The 17,329-nt window shown below is 46.1% G+C and overlaps 1 protein-coding gene across 4 annotated transcripts in view; it reads left to right on the top strand.

Moving 5' to 3' along the window:
- The first annotated feature begins 522 nt into the window (after positions 1 to 522).
- The window catches only part of EOGT (EGF domain specific O-linked N-acetylglucosamine transferase), a 42,781-nt gene continuing 25,974 nt past the window's right edge, over positions 523 to 17,329 (top strand). The window contains exons 1-10 of one of the 4 annotated variants that reach the window (XM_075574282.1): positions 524 to 546; positions 4,659 to 4,824; positions 5,361 to 5,485; positions 6,168 to 6,401; positions 7,718 to 7,818; positions 11,285 to 11,393; positions 11,666 to 11,760; positions 12,141 to 12,245; positions 13,777 to 13,883; positions 14,958 to 15,061. In XM_075574282.1, the coding sequence (XP_075430397.1) occupies positions 6,183 to 6,401; positions 7,718 to 7,818; positions 11,285 to 11,393; positions 11,666 to 11,760; positions 12,141 to 12,245; positions 13,777 to 13,883; positions 14,958 to 15,061 (840 nt within the window). In that variant the 5' untranslated portion in view covers positions 524 to 546; positions 4,659 to 4,824; positions 5,361 to 5,485; positions 6,168 to 6,182. Of the gene's footprint in view, positions 547 to 4,658; positions 4,825 to 5,360; positions 5,486 to 6,167; positions 6,402 to 7,717; positions 7,819 to 11,284; positions 11,394 to 11,665; positions 11,761 to 12,140; positions 12,246 to 13,776; positions 13,884 to 14,957; positions 15,062 to 17,329 lie in introns of all 4 variants that reach the window. The other 3 variants (XM_075574284.1, XM_075574281.1, XM_075574283.1) reach the window with 3 other exon arrangements.

Raw genomic sequence — 17,329 nt, 5'->3', positions numbered from 1 at the left:
TTACAGTAATCGAGACTGGAGAGAATGAGGGCCCGTGTCAGAGTTTTAGCAGTCGAGCAACAGAGGAAAGCGCATATCTGTAATATTACGGAGGAAAAAGCAACAGGTTTTACAAACGTTTTGAATGTGAGAGAGCAGTCGAGTGTGACCCATGGCAGCGTGCTTGGACTACTGGGTGAATTATGGTACTTCCAACAGTAATGTGGAAGCGGGTAGTAGGGCCAGGTTTGGGAGGAAGTATGAGGAGCTCTGTTTTTGACATGTTGAGTTTAAGTTGGCGGAGGGCCAACCAGGATGATATCGCAGAGACATTCAGAAACTTTGGTCTGTACAGCAGGTGTAAGGTCAGGGGTTAAAAATAAGATTTGTGTGTCGTCGGCATAGAGGTGATATTTAAACCCAAGAGATGTGATTAGGTCACCTAGAGACAGTGTGTACAGAGAAAAGAGAAGACGTCCCATGACCGAGCCCTGGGGTACCCCCACAGAGAGATCGATAGGAGGCGGAGGTGTTAGCAGAAGAGACACTGAAACTACGATGGGAGAGGTAAGAGGAGATCCAGGATAGAACTGTATTACCAATACCAAGAGTATGGAGAATGTAAAGGAGAAGAGGGTGGTCCACGGTGTCAAATGCTGCAGAGAGTTCGAGTAATATGAGCAGAGTGTAATGACCTCTGTCTTTGGCAGTATGGAGGTCATTAGTTATTTTAGTGAGGGCTGTTTCAGTCGAGTGAGCAGTGCGGAAGCCAGGTTGTAGGGCGTCTAGGAGAGAATAGGTGTTGAGAAAGTGGAGCAAGCGAGAGAATACAAGACATTCACGACATATGGACATTCTAAAGCAATCCACAATATTTCCGTACCAAATCTAGTAGCCAAGCGATATCTTCCCTTGCTAGTGTATATAGGATTTCCTATTCTCTGAAATATAATTTATTAAAGGTGCCTAATTAAAGTGACTTATTCACTGCATTGGTTTGTGGGATTTACAAGATTGTAACAAAACACCCCCATATATATGGGACCTGGAGATCCACGGTATACAATGTATTTCTTTACCCAGGGTGCTCAACTCCAGTCCTCAAGCCCCCCCAACAAGTCAGGTTTTCAGGAGATCCCTGCTTCAGCACAGTCTAAGACGGCCTTATTAAGCCACCTGTGCTGAAGCAGGGATATCCTGAAAACCTGACCTATTGGGGAGGCTTGAGTGTACCCCAGAGTGTTCTGCACATTCTCTACTTCTAAAGGACAATTAGTTGTTCCAGTTCATTGTATTGATAGTAGAAATGATCTGTAATGCTGTTATGCTAAATAATAAATAGCACACTTCCTTTACAGGCCTGGGGTCTTTGGCTTGCACAACATAAGGAAACATGGCTCCAGCAACCTGACTGGGATGTGCTTTCATTTGTCATCTAGTTTGGGAATATGTGCAGTGCAAAACTAATCATCATGTGACTTGTAAAGACTTTATAGGCTGGAGTGTGGAATGCAATAGTGTTAGATAAGATTTTTATTATTTTCTGCCAATGATATAATTAACAGAATGCATGCTTCATTTTTTTTCTTTTATATATATATCCATATATATCTACTGTAAATAGTCCAGTGTGTTCATTTGCATGTCTTAGACAGGTCTGCAACCCTGTCTTTCACCATTATCACCCAGCAAACAGCACTTCCACTGCAGCAAGGGATTCTGTGAAATGACATGCAAATGAGCACACAGTGCCACTTTTTATCTCATGCTCACATTACATGAGCAACCCTTAGTCAATGCATGCTGCTTTAAACACAGCTTTTAAGCAAGGACTTGGGAGATGCAAAGTCAGTTAACCCACTCACAGACATGTTTCAACCTTGATGGGTATCATCAGTGTGAGGTTGGCTTTCTGACATTTGCTCAAATGAGATAAGAGTAGGTAATCACCACCACTATTAAGGTTATGGTGGGTAAAAAAAAGTGACTAAAACCCTCCACAGTAAAGCATAAAGCAACTGAAAATATTTGCTTTATGCTTTACTGTGGAGGGTTTTAGTCACTTTTTTTTACCCACCATAACCTTAATAGTGGTGGTATATATATCTATATAGATGTATATTCACTTAACTCCTCTGGGGCTTTAGGGGCATGTAATGCTTTAAAAATCAGTGCAGAGATTGTCAGAAATCAGATTTGTCCGGATCTGTGCTATACACAATATGGAGATAATACCTGTGGGTGATACAGGGTATGAGAATAAGCAGAGGCTGGTTACATGCCGTTATTTGTATATTGCACACTCCAGGCATACTGATGTGACTTATTGTGGATACAACATGAAATGTAAATATTGTCACAAAGTACATAATTATTTCAAAATGACACTACTGGGACCACGCCAGAGGATGGGTGTTCAGACCCTCTAATATATCTGGCTTCACTGCCCTACTGTCTCTTGTGGGAGGAGGTGGCTGCCTGGTACTGGCTCTTTCCTGGGCACAGCCGGGCACTGCCTTTGCCATGCAGGGTGTGTAATGCTGGGCACTGCCTTTGCTATGCAGGGTGTGTAATGCTGGGCACTGCCTGGCACTGCCTTTGCCATGCAGGGTGTGTAATGCTGGGCACTGCCTGGCACTGCCTTTGCCATGCAGGGTGTGTAATGCTGGGCACTGCCTTTGCCATGCAGGGTGTGTAATGCTGGGCACTGCCTGGCCCTGCCTTTGCCATGCAGGGTGTGTAATGCTGGGCACTGCCTGGCCCTGCCTTTGCCATGCAGGGTGTGTAATGCTGGGCACTGCCTGGCACTGCCTTTGCCATGCAGGGTGTGTAATGCTGGGCACTGCCTGGCACTGCCTTTGCCATGCAGGGTGTGTAATGCTGGGCACAGCCTGGCCCTGCCTTTGCCATGCAGGGTGTGTAATGCTGGGCACTGCCTGGCACTGCCTTTGCCATGCAGGGTGTGTAATGCTGGGCACAGCCTGGCCCTGCCTTTGCCATGCAGGGTGTGTAATGCTGGGCACAGCCTGGCCCTGCCTTTGCCATGCAGGGTGTGTAATGCTGGGCACTGCCTGGCCCTGCCTTTGCCATGCAGGGTGTGTAATGCTGGGCACTGCCTGGCCCTGCCTTTGCCATGCAGGGTGTGTAATGCTGGGCACTGCCTGGCCCTGCCTTTGCCATGCAGGGTGTGTAATGCTGGGCACTGCCTGGCCCTGCCTTTGCCATGCAGGGTGTGTAATGCTGGGCACAGCCTGGCCCTGCCTTTGCCATGCAGGGTGTGTAATGCTGGGCACTGCCTGGCCCTGCCTTTGCCATGCAGGGTGTGTAATGCTGGGCACAGCCTGGCCCTGCCTTTGCCATGCAGGGTGTGTAATGCTGGGCACAGCCTGGCCCTGCCTTTGCCATGCAGGGTGTGTAATGCTGGGCACTGCCTGGCCCTGCCTTTGCCATGCAGGGTGTGTAATGCTGGGCACAGCCTGGCCCTGCCTTTGCCATGCAGGGTGTGTAATGCTGGGCACTGCCTGGCCCTGCCTTTGCCATGCAGGGTGTGTAATGCTGGGCACTGCCTGGCCCTGCCTTTGCCATGCAGGGTGTGTAATGCTGGGCACTGCCTGGCCCTGCCTTTGCCATGCAGGGTGTGTAATGCTGGGCACTGCCTGGCCCTGCCTTTGCCATGCAGGGTGTGTAATGCTGGGCACTGCCTGGCCCTGCCTTTGCCATGCAGGGTGTGTAATGCTGGGCACTGCCTGGCACTGCCTTTGCCATGCAGGGTGTGTAATGCTGGGCACTGCCTGGCACTGCCTTTGCCATGCAGGGTGTGTAATGCTGGGCACTGCCTGGCACTGCCTTTGCCATGCAGGGTGTGTAATGCTGGGCACTGCCTGGCACTGCCTTTGCCATGCAGGGTGTGTAATGCTGGGCACTGCCTGGCACTGCCTTTGCCATGCAGGGTGTGTAATGCTGGGCACTGCCTTTGCCATGCAGGGTGTGTAATGCTGGGCACTGCCTGGCACTGCCTTTGCCATGCAGGGTGTGTAATGCTGGGCACTGCCTGGCAGAGTGTGTAATGCTGGGCACTGCCTGGCACTGCCTTTGCCATGCAGGGTGTGTAATGCTGGGCACTGTCTTTGCCATGCAGGGTGTGTAATGCTGGGCACTGCCTGGCCCTGCCTTTGCCATGCAGGGTGTGTAATGCTGGGCACTGCCTGGCACTGCCTTTGCCATGCAGGGTGTGTAATGCTGGGCACTGCCTGGCACTGCCTTTGCCATGCAGGGTGTGTAATGCTGGGCACTGCCTGGCACTGCCTTTGCCATGCAGGGTGTGTAATGCTGGGCACTGCCTGGCACTGCCTTTGCCATGCAGGGTGTGTAATGCTGGGCACTGCCTGGCACTGCCTTTGCCATGCAGGGTGTGTAATGCTGGGCACTGCCTGGCCCTGCCTTTGCCATGCAGGTTGTGTAATGCTGGGCACTGCCTGGCACTGCCTTTGCCATGCAGGGTGTGTAATGCTGGGCACTGCCTTTGCCATGCAGGGTGTGTAATGCTGGGCACTGCCTGGCACTGCCTTTGCCATGCAGGGTGTGTAATGCTGGGCACTGCCTTGTTATGTAGGATGTCTCGCAGTTTGCCCCACCCCCACCCGGCTCACAGTGTCCATGTCTCCCCCCTCCCCTCGCAGTCCCCCCTCGGGTCGCAGTGTCCCCCCTCCCACTGGGGGCCGCCGTCCTTCCCGCCCCGGGTTTCCGGTTGTGACGCCGGCCTCCCCTCCCCCGGCAGACAGTGAATGTGCAGCGGGAAGAGACCCGGGGAATGTGCGAATATCCGGCGCCCCCCGAGCGAAGCAGGTCAGTGATACCCGCCCTGATACTGTAACTGCTGCGGTGCCTCTCCGCATCCTCCTTGGGGGGGGGGCTGGCTGAGCACCGCTACTTCTTTTATTTACAGGCAGCCCACTACTTTGGGGACTAACGGGTCCACGTCCACCTTCTATTTACAGAAAATGAATTTAAAAATCACCCCTCCCCTAATAAACCTCTGTAAAATGGGCTCACAATAGCGCCCCCCCCCCCATGATTATATTCTCGCCCCTCTCTCTCTTCTCCTCTCCTCTCTTCTCCTCTCTTCTCTTCTCTTCTCCTCTCTTCTCCCGCCCCTCTTTTTTTTTTAGGTCAGGCACAGTAATATTACTATTTTTAAGACACATCGACCACGGTCTCAATCTGCTGTCAAAGTGCACTTAAAAAATAACATATGTTATCAATGTACTGTCATGCTTAACGACTTCCCTTACCCTTTTTCCCTTCTGTATCCCAATTTTACAATAAAAATGATGTAATTTTCTGTTTTTTACATAAAGCAGTGTTGCTGTGCTTGATTGCAGGAGCAGAAGATTACAGGGAACCTAATCACAGTGTCCTGGCTGCAAAACCAATGCAGAAAAACAGATTTGTCCACACACAAGTGAAATCCCATGTACCCCCATTACTGCAATGAAGACTGATTAATGTAACGAGCTGCAGAACCTAAGGGGTTAATTGAGGGCCTATTTACACTGTATCTGCGCACTGATTTTTCTAGTTTTTTTTTTTTTCTAAAGCCCACCGAAACCCATGGGGTCTCCCTGAGCTGATCCCTTCCTCCCCCCCCCCAATATGGCCAGGGGATCATTGCTCTGTCTGTCGGGCCGCTATAAACTTTTAGCGTCATTGGGAGATTAAGTTGAAACGTTCAAGTCTAGGGCGGCGGTCACCAACTCCAGTCCTCAAGGTGCTTCAGCACAGGTGGTTCTATCATCGACTGTGCCACTGATTGAGCCACCTGTGCTGAAGCAGGGATATCCTTAAAACCTAACCTGTTATTAGCCTTCGAGGACTGGAGTTGGCCGCCCATGCTCGAGCAGTCCGGGTTTTACAGATATCCTCTCACTAGCACAGGTGGCCCAATCATTTTGTCAGAACCACCTGTGCTCAAGCAGGGGGATATCCTTAAAACCTGCTCTGTTAGGGGGTCCTTGCCGACTGGAGTTGGGAAGCGCTGCACTAGTGTCATATGTTGTTCTTTTTTTAAGCCGGCGCAAATAAACTACAAAACTCTGAGTAGGGGCGCAGGTCGGCTTTGGGGAGTTTGCTGCTTTGAAAGATAGACTTAAAGGGTTATTTACATTGGGCTTTTCATCTCTGCACCTTAGAACGCGTGGGCTGCCATGCTGACATTTCTTGCATTTGGACTGCTGCTTCAAACAATCCATTTCACCTCCCAAAATGAAATCGATTCCTCGGTCAGGAATGGGTCAGGACTGTCGCCACCACCACCATGCCATTATGAGAAAATTAACTTGCCAGAAGAGCATATCCCGTATTATCTACACAACAACAGACGCGTTGCTACATTCTGCCAGCAAGACCCGCGCTGTCCGTTTAGAGTAAGTTCTTTAATGTGGGCTACATCCTTCTGCGAATCGAGTCTCGCTGGGTCCAACAGTGTTTGTCTGCTCTAGTGGTTTTCAATCTTCTTTTATTTATTTTTTTTATTATTTTTGGATAAGGAACCCAAGAATTAGATTTTTAAATTTTGGGGAACCCTATCCCTCCCCCTCACTGTCCCCCCCCCTCTCTGTGTCCCGTCCTATCCCCCATAATGTGCTCTCCCCCTCTCTTCTCCCCTTACGCTCTCTCTATCTCAGTGACCGGGCTACTGAGCTAGGAAGCCGCCGGGTCAGTATTGCGTGGGGTACTACTGGGCCTGGGACAACTAGGAGGGTTTTCCCAACTCCTTCCCCCCCCCCCTTTCCCGTGGCCACAGAACCCCTGTTCAATATTGACTGGTTCACTTTTATTTTGGGGGTGATTCACCAAGGCCTGTTGTGGGATGACGTACCTGGGCTGTTAACTGCCATTGACTTGAATAGACTGCATAGTCGACCAGTTGGATTTCGAGGGGCCTCTGCGTGGAAGTGTTTGACGATCAGGTGTTTTCTTTCCCCTTATCCCACGCTGTCCTTATCAGAGAACCTGAGAAGAGGAGGGGGGGCTCTGGCTGTACAATCACTTGCTGATCAAACAGTGACATCACACACAAGGAGTCAGCCAGGGGACATCAAACCCCTCCCAATTCTCACTTTAATGCATCAAAAATACTTACAGATTTGGGTAAAAAATGTATCAATCGCCCAGATTAACCCCTTTAAAGAAGCACTCAGAGGGGCCATTTTTAATAGGTTTGAAGCAGGGATCTCTGGAGCTGAACAGTGTTAATTTTGGTTCTGGGATCCCTGCTTCCCTAGATATTCGCCGCCACAGGGGTTGCTGTTAGCAGCGTAGACCGGGCTATTTGAGGCTAGTGAAATGGCGTCTTTAAAGCTTTCGCGTCCTGCGGGCCAATAGCAAGCTGTGACGTCATCCCTTGCGGCTTCCTATTGGCCCACGTGACGGGGGGACATTTAAAAAGCAGGGAGATACCGGCAGCACCTACGAAGGTAAGTATCTCTGAAAGCAGGGGGTCCCAGAGCTGAAATTAAAGCGGTTCACCTCCGGAGACCCCCTATTTCACACCTATTTTTTTTAAATGGCTCTAGGAGTGCGTCTTGAACACGTCCCTGGAATTAGTTCACTTTGGATTTTTTTCTTTTATCCTCAACAGACATTGGTAAATCTCCTCCCTTTATTTGATAATATTCGTGTTGTAATGAGAATGAATGGTGTCACTGCAGGAAGAATAATCCATGTATTTTCTATGTAGAAATACCTGATGCAACTGAATTCCTGCTGGGGTTATGAGAAGTCGTGCGAGAAGGAACACCGATTCAGTTACCCAGCGTGTGATCGTGTTGATTTTGGTTGGTAAGTTTTTCCATTTACCATTTGAGCTAAAACACTTGGAAGCAATCGAAGCAGCTCCAAAAATTAAATAATAATTAAATCCTCTTATTGTTTTAATATATGCAGAATTTAATTACCTTTTTATGAAAACTAACCTAAGCTGCCGATCAATTTGGTTCTCCCGTGATCGATCAGCAAAATCCTGTCTTCCGGGGTTCACTAAATGGCTGCCTTTCAGTTTCAATCAATCCTCCAGTCAGTGTGACTCGGCAGCTACAATGTATGCTTGTATTACGAAGGTAACATTATCTATTGTTGCAGTTTGCAGCTCAAACTGCTGGGAATATTGGCAACTAATTATCACAAACAGGAAAGTGTTGCAAAGATCTTGCACTGCTGGGAAGTGTGCTAAAACCTGCTATAGACATCAATGGACGCTCAGTATATTAAAACTCATTTAAAATAGCATTAACAGTTGAATTTATTTATTTAAAAAAAAGGAAGTAGGATATTGTTGAGATTGCTTTATGAAAACAGCAGGCTGTGCAGATCGTAATTTATTTTATTTGTTTTTGCATTTTTATTTTACGTTGAGACATTTTCTTGCCCTTTAATACACTGTTTTTATTTTTGGAATCTGATGCTCCGTTCAGGCGATAGAAGCGTTTGAAATATTACGTGTCCGGACGGTTAAAATGAAGGTCTCCCCAGAACCCAGTGCTGTCTAAAGGTTACCATGATAACCGCAAAAGTTAGAACTCTGCACATCATGACATGAACAGGGCTCAAGATGCTAACATTATATGAGTTAAACTCATATACCGGCATACCCCGGTTTAAGGACACTCACTTTAAGTACACTCGCGAGTAATTACATATCGCCCAATAGACAAATGGAAGCTCACGCATGCGCCTGTCAGCACGTCCTGAACAGCAATACCGGCTCCCTACCTGTACCGAAGCTGTGCGCAAGCGGGGAGACTATAGAGCCTGTTACACATGCGTTATTTACATCAGTTATGCACGTAGGATGATTGCCGTACAGTACATGCATCGATAAGTGGGAAAAAGTTAGTGCTTCACTTTAAGTACATTTTCACTTTACATACATGCTCTGGACCCATTGCGTATGTTAATGTGGGGTATGCGTGTACGCTTCTGGGGGAGATTGCTGATTTCTTGGAAAATATTCCTTTTTAGCATAGGGTTTTGGAAGTGCTATTAAAACAAATCCCTAATAAAAGTTCAACTTCAATGAAGCTGCACTAATTATATTTCATTTTGACTTCTCATGTTTGGACAGACATCAGTTTTTTTTGTTGTTTTTTTTTAAATCTAATCTTTTAAATCTAATCATTTTATTTGGCATCATTTCCTTTTGTACTTAAAGCTGCAGTTCGGGCAATATCCTGCATGTGTGTTTTTTTTAATAAATCAGTTCTGTAGTAAGAAAAAATACTTTTAGCATTTTCTGTTTTTAAAAAAACAACTTTGAAAGGCCAATTTTCTTGTATTCTATTTTAACAGCCATTTGCTAAGGCACTGCCCCTTCATGTCCTGTCACAAGCCCTGGCACACCCCTTTGTCAGCCCTGCCCTCCCTCTAGCACATGTCAGTGCAGGAGTGCTCATGAATATTCATGAGCTTCCACTGACTGACAGAAGCAAATAAAAACATATGCCAGCTCTAATTATGTCACCAAATTTCGCCGATCAATACATGGAGAACGAATTGACCGGCAGCTATACAGTTCGTTAGGTAATTAGAGATTGCACACATGAAACTATTGAAGTAAAAAAATAAATTAAAAAAAAAAAAAAAGACTGAACTGCAGCTTTAACCACCACAAGAAGAAATGGTTCCATTCATGTATATTATGCGCTGACCTCTGAACAGAATCACAGATAACATTATCCCGAAAACCCTAACCAACATTTTGGTTTAGATCCGTAAAGCTTCATTAAACCAACAGCAAACATGCAAATTAACAGCAAAACATGTGACATCTTGCATGTGCTTTGTTTTCTTATTTTTATAAATAAATTCATTCTCTAGTGTTAATATTTACTGCATTTTTAATTTATTTATTATTCAATTCTTAATGCAATTTACAACGAGTTTTAAAGCATCCTTTGATTTCTATAGCAGACTTTAGCCCACCTCCCCAGCAGTGCAAGATCTTTGCAACACTTTACTGTTTGTGATCATTTGTTGCCAATATTCCCAGCAGTTTGAGCTGTAAACTAACAATAGATAATGTTACCGTAGTAATATAAGAATACATTGTAGCTGCTGGGTTACACTGACTGAAGCAGCCATTATGTTGGTCACACAATCAGGATTTTTACAGATTTATAACAGCAGCACCAACCAATTACCAGTTTAGGAAAGAATGTAGAACTGTACATTGCCACGTGCTTCACATATAAAAATAAGGGGGATGTAGAATTGCAGCTCATGACGTTACTTTCCCTGAGGGTAAGGCCAGTGGTGGGATTAACATTTTGTAACAACCGGTTCCTACCTGGGCGGCGGGCGGCATCTAACAGCATCTCCCGGCATGTATTTCCCGCGTTGCCATGACAAGGGAGGCGTGTCATTTCGTGACACAGCGGCTCGTTGGCATGGCAAAGCGGCACCATTTGATGCCGCACTGCCATTTTGAGAGGCTTTGCAGGGAAATAGATGCTGTTAGACGCCGCCCGCCAATGAAGGCAAATTAAGCACCGGTCCGGCAAACCTGTGAGCCGACAGAATCCCACCACTGGGTAAGGCTTATCCTCAAATCTAATGATATGCAAGAACAGCCACTGTGCATCTCATTAACAAAGACTTAACGGAGCAATCAAAGTAGGCAATCTTTATTGTTTTACATAGCAGTGAAGTGGCGGTCTCAGGAGCTGAACCCCATTAATTTCAGCACTGGGGACCCCCTGCTTCCGTGGATACTTGCCTCTGAAGGGGGTGTCGGTATCTCTCTGCTTTTTAAAGCGCCTGCCAAAAGGAAGCCGCACCTGATGATGTCACCGCTTCCTATTGGCCCGCAGGGTGCGGGAGCTTTGCAAAACGGCCATTACGTAATCCCTGCTAGCCAAGCAGAGCGGCTATCAGCCCCACTTCCGAGGTAAGTATATGTGGAAGCAAGGGGTCCCCGTAGCTGAAATGAATGGGGTTCAGCTCAGGAGACCCCCTGCTTCAATCCTATGTATAATAAAAAAGCCCACTTGGATTGCTCCTTCATTTGCGTGTAATTATCATGAACTTGTATTATAATGCAGTTACCGTAACACTCTGTATGGGAGAAAACATGACTTAAAGTTACGTCCTGGGCTTTTGAAGACATGCAACCAGGTTTCTCGGGGTGTTAAGTGACTTCACTGAGCTTTGTGGATCTGAGCTTATGTCCTCCTAATAAAGCAGCGTGAGAAAAGAATGGAGAAAGATATATTTCCTTTGCTGCTATAGTTGATTTGTGTTTTAACTGTAGGGCTAAGAATATAGAGGGAGCTCAAGAGGTATTTTGGAAACAAGCAGACTTTGGGTACGTGAGAGAGAGACTGGCTGAAACACAGACATTGTGTCAACCACAGGCACAGGTATGAATAATAATAATAACTTGCATAGTGCTTTTCTCCCACTGGGACTCTATGCGTTTAACAATTACAGTGTAGTGTGCAGTATTGTACATAGGAATTTTACAGACACGGTCCCCGCCCAGATGAGCTTACAAACTATGGTTTTGGTGCATGAGACACATGGAGATACAGTGACTTGCCCAAGGTCACAAGAATTGCCCTGATTCAAACTCTGTTATTGTTTGCTGCGATGTTAAACATGAATATAATAACACTCTCGCCATTTGTTATAGGGAGACTCTCTGTTATCCTGCTCAAGCAACCTTCAGCACTGCAGGGCCACAAACCTGTACCTTGATTTGAGAAGACAAAGGAGAGGCCAAGACAGGTTCTTATTTAACCCTTTGCTGTGATAAGGCTAGCGTGTAACAGATATGGCTTCATTTTGTCTCGGGCTTGGTAATTTCAATTTTTCTGAGTTTATGAAGTTTTTTTTAATTCTGCGCTCTATCTCTCTATCGCTCTATCTCCTATTCACTGAGGATAGTCTTGTTATGCGGAAGGACTTCTCTTGATGGGCATTTATGGCCAACACAATTCCAGATCACCATGTCAGTTTGGGTTATCATTCCTTTAAAGGGAAGAGTTTAATATAGAATCCCACATACAGTAGTATATCCCGAGCAGGCTCCTCTAGCAGCAAAAGGAAACCCTGAATATTATAAACCAGGACGGGGTCACTTTACTGCCATTCATTTTTTCTTTTAGATTTAAGGAGGACTTTTTCCAGGCCGGTGAAATTGGAGGTCACTGTGACCTTAACAACCATAAACTGCTGTCTCAAGGTCATCGCAAGAGTCCTTTGCAATCTTGGTACGGTTCATAGCAGTCATACACCCCCCCACCCACCCCCTGTTACTTTCCTTCTGTTCAGAATGATAATGTCAGGCGCTGACCTAATTGTGATTTACACTTTAATAATGGGTTGTTTTTCCTTTAAAAGAAAAGAAGGACACTTGTAATTAACACACCACTGGTATAAATCAAAGTCAGAAACAAGATGTACTAATTAATTTCTTTACAGGTACCAGGGCCGAAAATCAATGTACGGCTTTGGTGCTTGGTTTTTAGAAGTTATTGATTGTGTGGATTGCAGATTGGTGAACTGATGTCTTATTGATGTATGAGGTTTTAGGGCAGCAGAGATGCACTTTTTTTGTTTTTGTTTAAAACGGCAATTCCCACCTATTTGGTTTATTATAATTTCCTTAACCCACGTGGTTTAAAAAAAAATGTTTTTTAAATATTGGGAACCAGAGCTGGATTGTGCTAATTATCAGCTCGGGGAACCCCCAGGTCCCCTGGATATTTACTGGTGATGTTACAAGGTTTAAATCTTCCTGCAGGGGAAACCACATGACTGCCAAATCGCACGCCAATAAGAAAACGCAACATCAGCGGTTGCAGCCTCCTATTGGATGGCCATTTAAATTCTCGTTTTAAAATCAGGCAGTGATGCAGCCAACTTCAATATGTCACCTGCTGCGGCTTCTTATTGGCCCGCCTGACACATGGGATTTAAACCTCCATGAATGACGGGCGTCACCTGCCCTGGTAAGTTTCTCAGGAGCCAGCAGCTCCCTGGAGTATACACGGCGTATTTAGGAGACTCCCTGCTTCCTGTACATGCAGAAAAAGAGAGGAGGGCAACACAGGGGGAACTGCTGCTTTTGAGGTCAATGTAACAAGAGAAGGTCAGTTCCAGTATGTAAGGGACGACCTGCCCTGTGGCTATCGTGTCTATAGATCAGGGGTGGCCAACTCCAATCCTCAATGGCTACCATTGGGTTTTCTGGATATCCCTGCTTCAGCACAGGTGGCTCAATCAGTGGCCCAGTCTTCAACTGGTCACTGAGCCACCTGTGCTGAAGCAGGGATATCCAGGAAACCTGACCTGTTGGTAGTCCTTGATTATTGGAGTTGGTCACCCCTGCTTTTAGATGCTTTTGCAGCACAGGTCTCGATAAGGTAACGCTGTTTAATCTGCAGCAGAGGAGCAGGTATCAAATCTCGCCAGACTTTGGTTGGAAATGGGACAGAGAAGCGAGAAGCGAGAAGTAGAGGAGATGGTGGGTTTTCCAGTGTACGCTGAAACCGTGCGCCGTCCATAAGCACACCAACAGTGACTGGTTTTCCTGTGACATCAAGGTTCTTTTCATGACACTTCCCCATGTTGCGTTTCGCTAAGAAGGAAGTGGCAAATAAATGTAAATTAATTGTATCTCAAAGAGGGAGTATTTTCAGTGTCGTTTTGCAGGCTGCAGTTGGCAAAGGGTCCTCGCGGTCTAATATAACATTGAAGTGTGAGTTTATTAAAAATAATCTCTGTATCGCACGCCTCTAGGTTTGCAGAGCTGCAGCAATATAGCCCATTAAGCTTTAAACCTATCGAAGACGGGCAGTGCGACCTCATCATAGACAAGCCAACATATTTCCTGAAGCTAGATGCAGGTAATCATTCTACCCCACTACTTTGTATTAGGATAAGTCAGATATACATTTTGTTTTCAACTACATCCTGGGAATATCATACAGAACAGAAGCAGAATTACTCTTACAGAGTCAAGATCCAGCTCCTTAAAGGGGCAGCTCCCCTACTCAATAGGTTCTGTGACCTTCCTATTATTTTTTTTAAATGGTTGTGAAACAGGGTTCGCCCGTGTCCCCGAATTCTTACACTCCATTTAAATGATTATTTATCACGATTTTCAAATCTTTGTGCAACTGGTTTTTTTGTTTGGGTCGTTCTTGCTGCTCTCTGATCTTCTGCTGACTTACCGCTAACGGTAAGGCCGCCCCTCCGCGGGAAACAAAATGGAGATTTGAATCTTCTGCGTGTCGTCAGTCGCGACTTCCTGTTGGCCCATGTAAAGGGTGATTTGAAGTACCGGCGGCACCTTTTCCGCCAAGTATCTTGGGGAACAGGGGGTCCCCAGAGCAAAAATGAACCGCCCCCCCCCCCCCTGCATCCCATCAATTTAAAATAAAAAAAAAAGGTGGGGGGAAGGGGAACTGCCCCATGTCGGAGGCAAACCAAGCAGGCGCATTTTTGTCATTTTTAACAGGATTGAAGGAGTGGGTCTCCGGAGCTGAACCCCATTCATTTCAGCTCCGGGAAGCCCCTGCTTTTAGGGATACTTGCCTCCATGGGGGGTGGCAGTAGCAGCTCCGGCTCACTTAGTGGGGTTCATGTAATGGCCGCTTTTCAAAGCTCCCGCATTCTGCGGGCCAATAGGAAGCCGCGACGTAATCCGGTGCGGCTTCCTATTGGCCCACGTGGAGCGGGAGCTTTTAAAAAAAAAAAACCCAGAGATACTGGCACCCCCGGCCGAGGTAAGTATCTCTTAAAGCAGGGGGTCCCCGGAGCTGAAATTAATGGGGTGCCGCTCAGGAGACCCCCCCCTGCTTCAATCCTATGTGAATAAATCGCCTGCTTGTAGTGCTTCTGTAACCACTATGCAGGCGTCCTGCCCAAACCCCGTGTTTGTGCGTCTAAATCTCATCGCCTGTATTCTTCATTCACAGGTGTTAATTTGTATCATCACTTTTGCGACTTCATCAATCTGTATATCACTCAACACGTCAACAATTCTTTTAGCACGGATGTCAGGATTGTCATGTGGGACACGGTAAGTAAAACACGGACTCGCAGTGAGTCGGAGCGCAGCAGAACCTGTAAACACATAATGATGCGCAGCAGAACCTGTTGTTCTTGCGTAACTGCATAATGATGCGCAGCAGTTGTTCTGTATGTGCGTTTACTTTCATATTCCTGTTTTTCTTGCTCTTTTTGTACATGTGCACGGATATGTTTAATAGTAGTATAATATGTGTCCGTACATACAGTCCCATTTTCATCTCTGCAAGGGGTTAAGATGTGTGAAGCTGACGAGATTTGCCATCCGACAGATTCGATTTGCACTTTTATGCTTATTGGGGTCCATGTTAAAATGGACATGAAGCAAAAGGTGACAATTTGCTCATTTGCATGTCATTTCCCAGAAGCCCTGGTGAAAAGCAGGGTTGCAGAGCTGTCTGGGACATGTGAATGGGCTCACATGTGATATTTTTATTTGCTGTACCCTGTACGGTGGAGGCTTTTTCTCACCTTTTAACCCACCATAACTTATTTAAGGTGTTTTTTTTTTTTTGTTAAAATCCACAAAAATGCGAGCAAAACTTTTGGTGCCAAAAACTTTAACAGAATGTTCCAAAATGACCCAAATTTGCTATTTTGCCTTTCTAAAGTGGCAAAATAGCAGCCCACGACTTAACATAAAAAGGTGTTTTTTAAATTTATTTTTAATTTTTAATAAGTTTGATTGAAATTCGAAAGGGAAATATTGAATTTGCCATGGCCATTTTATAACGAAGCCAGATATAGGTGAGTTCGGCAAAGCGTTTCCACATCTCTACAAGGCAGGAGTACACTGCCTAAATTTTCTATGCATATGTTTCTATCTTGCATATTTAAATGATCTGTTGTTCACACGTAGATACCAGCTGTCTAATTATATTTAGTTTTTAGAGATCTGTGTGTATTCTGGTTTTCATAACTTGGCCCCTGCAGAATTATTTCCCTGCCTCTTGGACAGAGCATTTTACAGAATGTAACAATGAAGTTATTATTCCATTCTTGTAATTGGTCTTCATATTATTATGTTCAGCTCCCAGACATTGACATTCTGAAATAGACCCCCCCAGGGGCTCACCCAGCTTGCAGGAAGCTTGTTCCTTATTTCATTTCGCTCTTGTAAGCCTGAGAACAGGAAACCACACCTCCCGTTGGCAGCTTTTTCCTGCTCAAGTTAAACTAATGACAGGAAGTTTAAGAAAACAGGTCCAGCGACTTGTCAAGTTGTGCGCGGTGTCGCTAGACAACGGGCGTCGCTGTTCTAGGCTTCATACCAACCTGTCAAGGGTTCTTAACTCTAGTCCTGGAGAACCCCACAACAGGTCAGGTTTTCAGGATATCCCTGCTTCAGCACAGGTGGCCCAGTCTTTGAATAAGCCACTGACTGAGCCACCTGTGCTAAAGCAGAGAGAGCCTGAAAACCTGACCTGTTGGAGGGATGGGGGTTGGGGGGGAGCTTGAGAACACCTGACTTGTGATAATAGTGTGTGTGTGTGTGTGTGTGTGTCAGGTCGGCATTTGTTTTTTCACAAATGAAAACAATTATTAAATAAGGGGACTTTGTGGTTGATAGGAATGGGTTTCATAGCTATAAATGTGCTAGCTGCTTTGAGCACAAAACAGCAGATTTGGGGTAAGTGGGGGCATTGACAGAATGGCAGGAACTTTTTTCTGGGTGGGGGTAACATACACCCATTACCCAGAAGGGACGCCATCCCGGCACCGCTATCTCTATCACCCATGCATACATCTTCCAATTGTTTAAAAGCCGCAATTCCGCTCTTCCCTCTCCCCCCCCCCCCCACCTCCTCGTAAGCCTACATGGTTTGAATGCAATTTTAGTGTTTTGCGTAGCCGGCATATTTCCAGCATTAAGCATCATGCCTGCCTCGTCTCCAGCTTCCCGGGTTACCGTGGCAACGTTTAGCCTGCACCAGGCTCTGGGGAGAGCTCAATTTTAACACTTAATATTTCAAAAGCTTCTATCTGAGACGCGTCAGATCTTAAAAATAAAAGCCATGTAGGAAAGGGCAAGAAAAGACACCTTTTAAAGTAAGCATATTAAAAAAAAACTATAATGCATTAAAAAAAAAAATGCCGCTTGGCGCCGACTGCTGCTGGGAAAATCATAAGGCTGCAAAACAAAGCAGGGGCTTTGATAACCTACATTCGCCTCTTGGTATTCGGGAGGGTAACGAGCCTGCAGTTGTGGCAGCCAGGCTGGGTGGGGGGCAGTGCCATCTTAGCGCATGGGCACGCTGGT

Source organism: Ascaphus truei, chromosome 17 (genome assembly GCF_040206685.1).
Source record: "Ascaphus truei isolate aAscTru1 chromosome 17, aAscTru1.hap1, whole genome shotgun sequence".
Lineage (NCBI taxonomy): Eukaryota > Metazoa > Chordata > Amphibia > Anura > Ascaphidae > Ascaphus > Ascaphus truei.
This window is presented reverse-complemented; position numbering and strand designations above follow the sequence as displayed.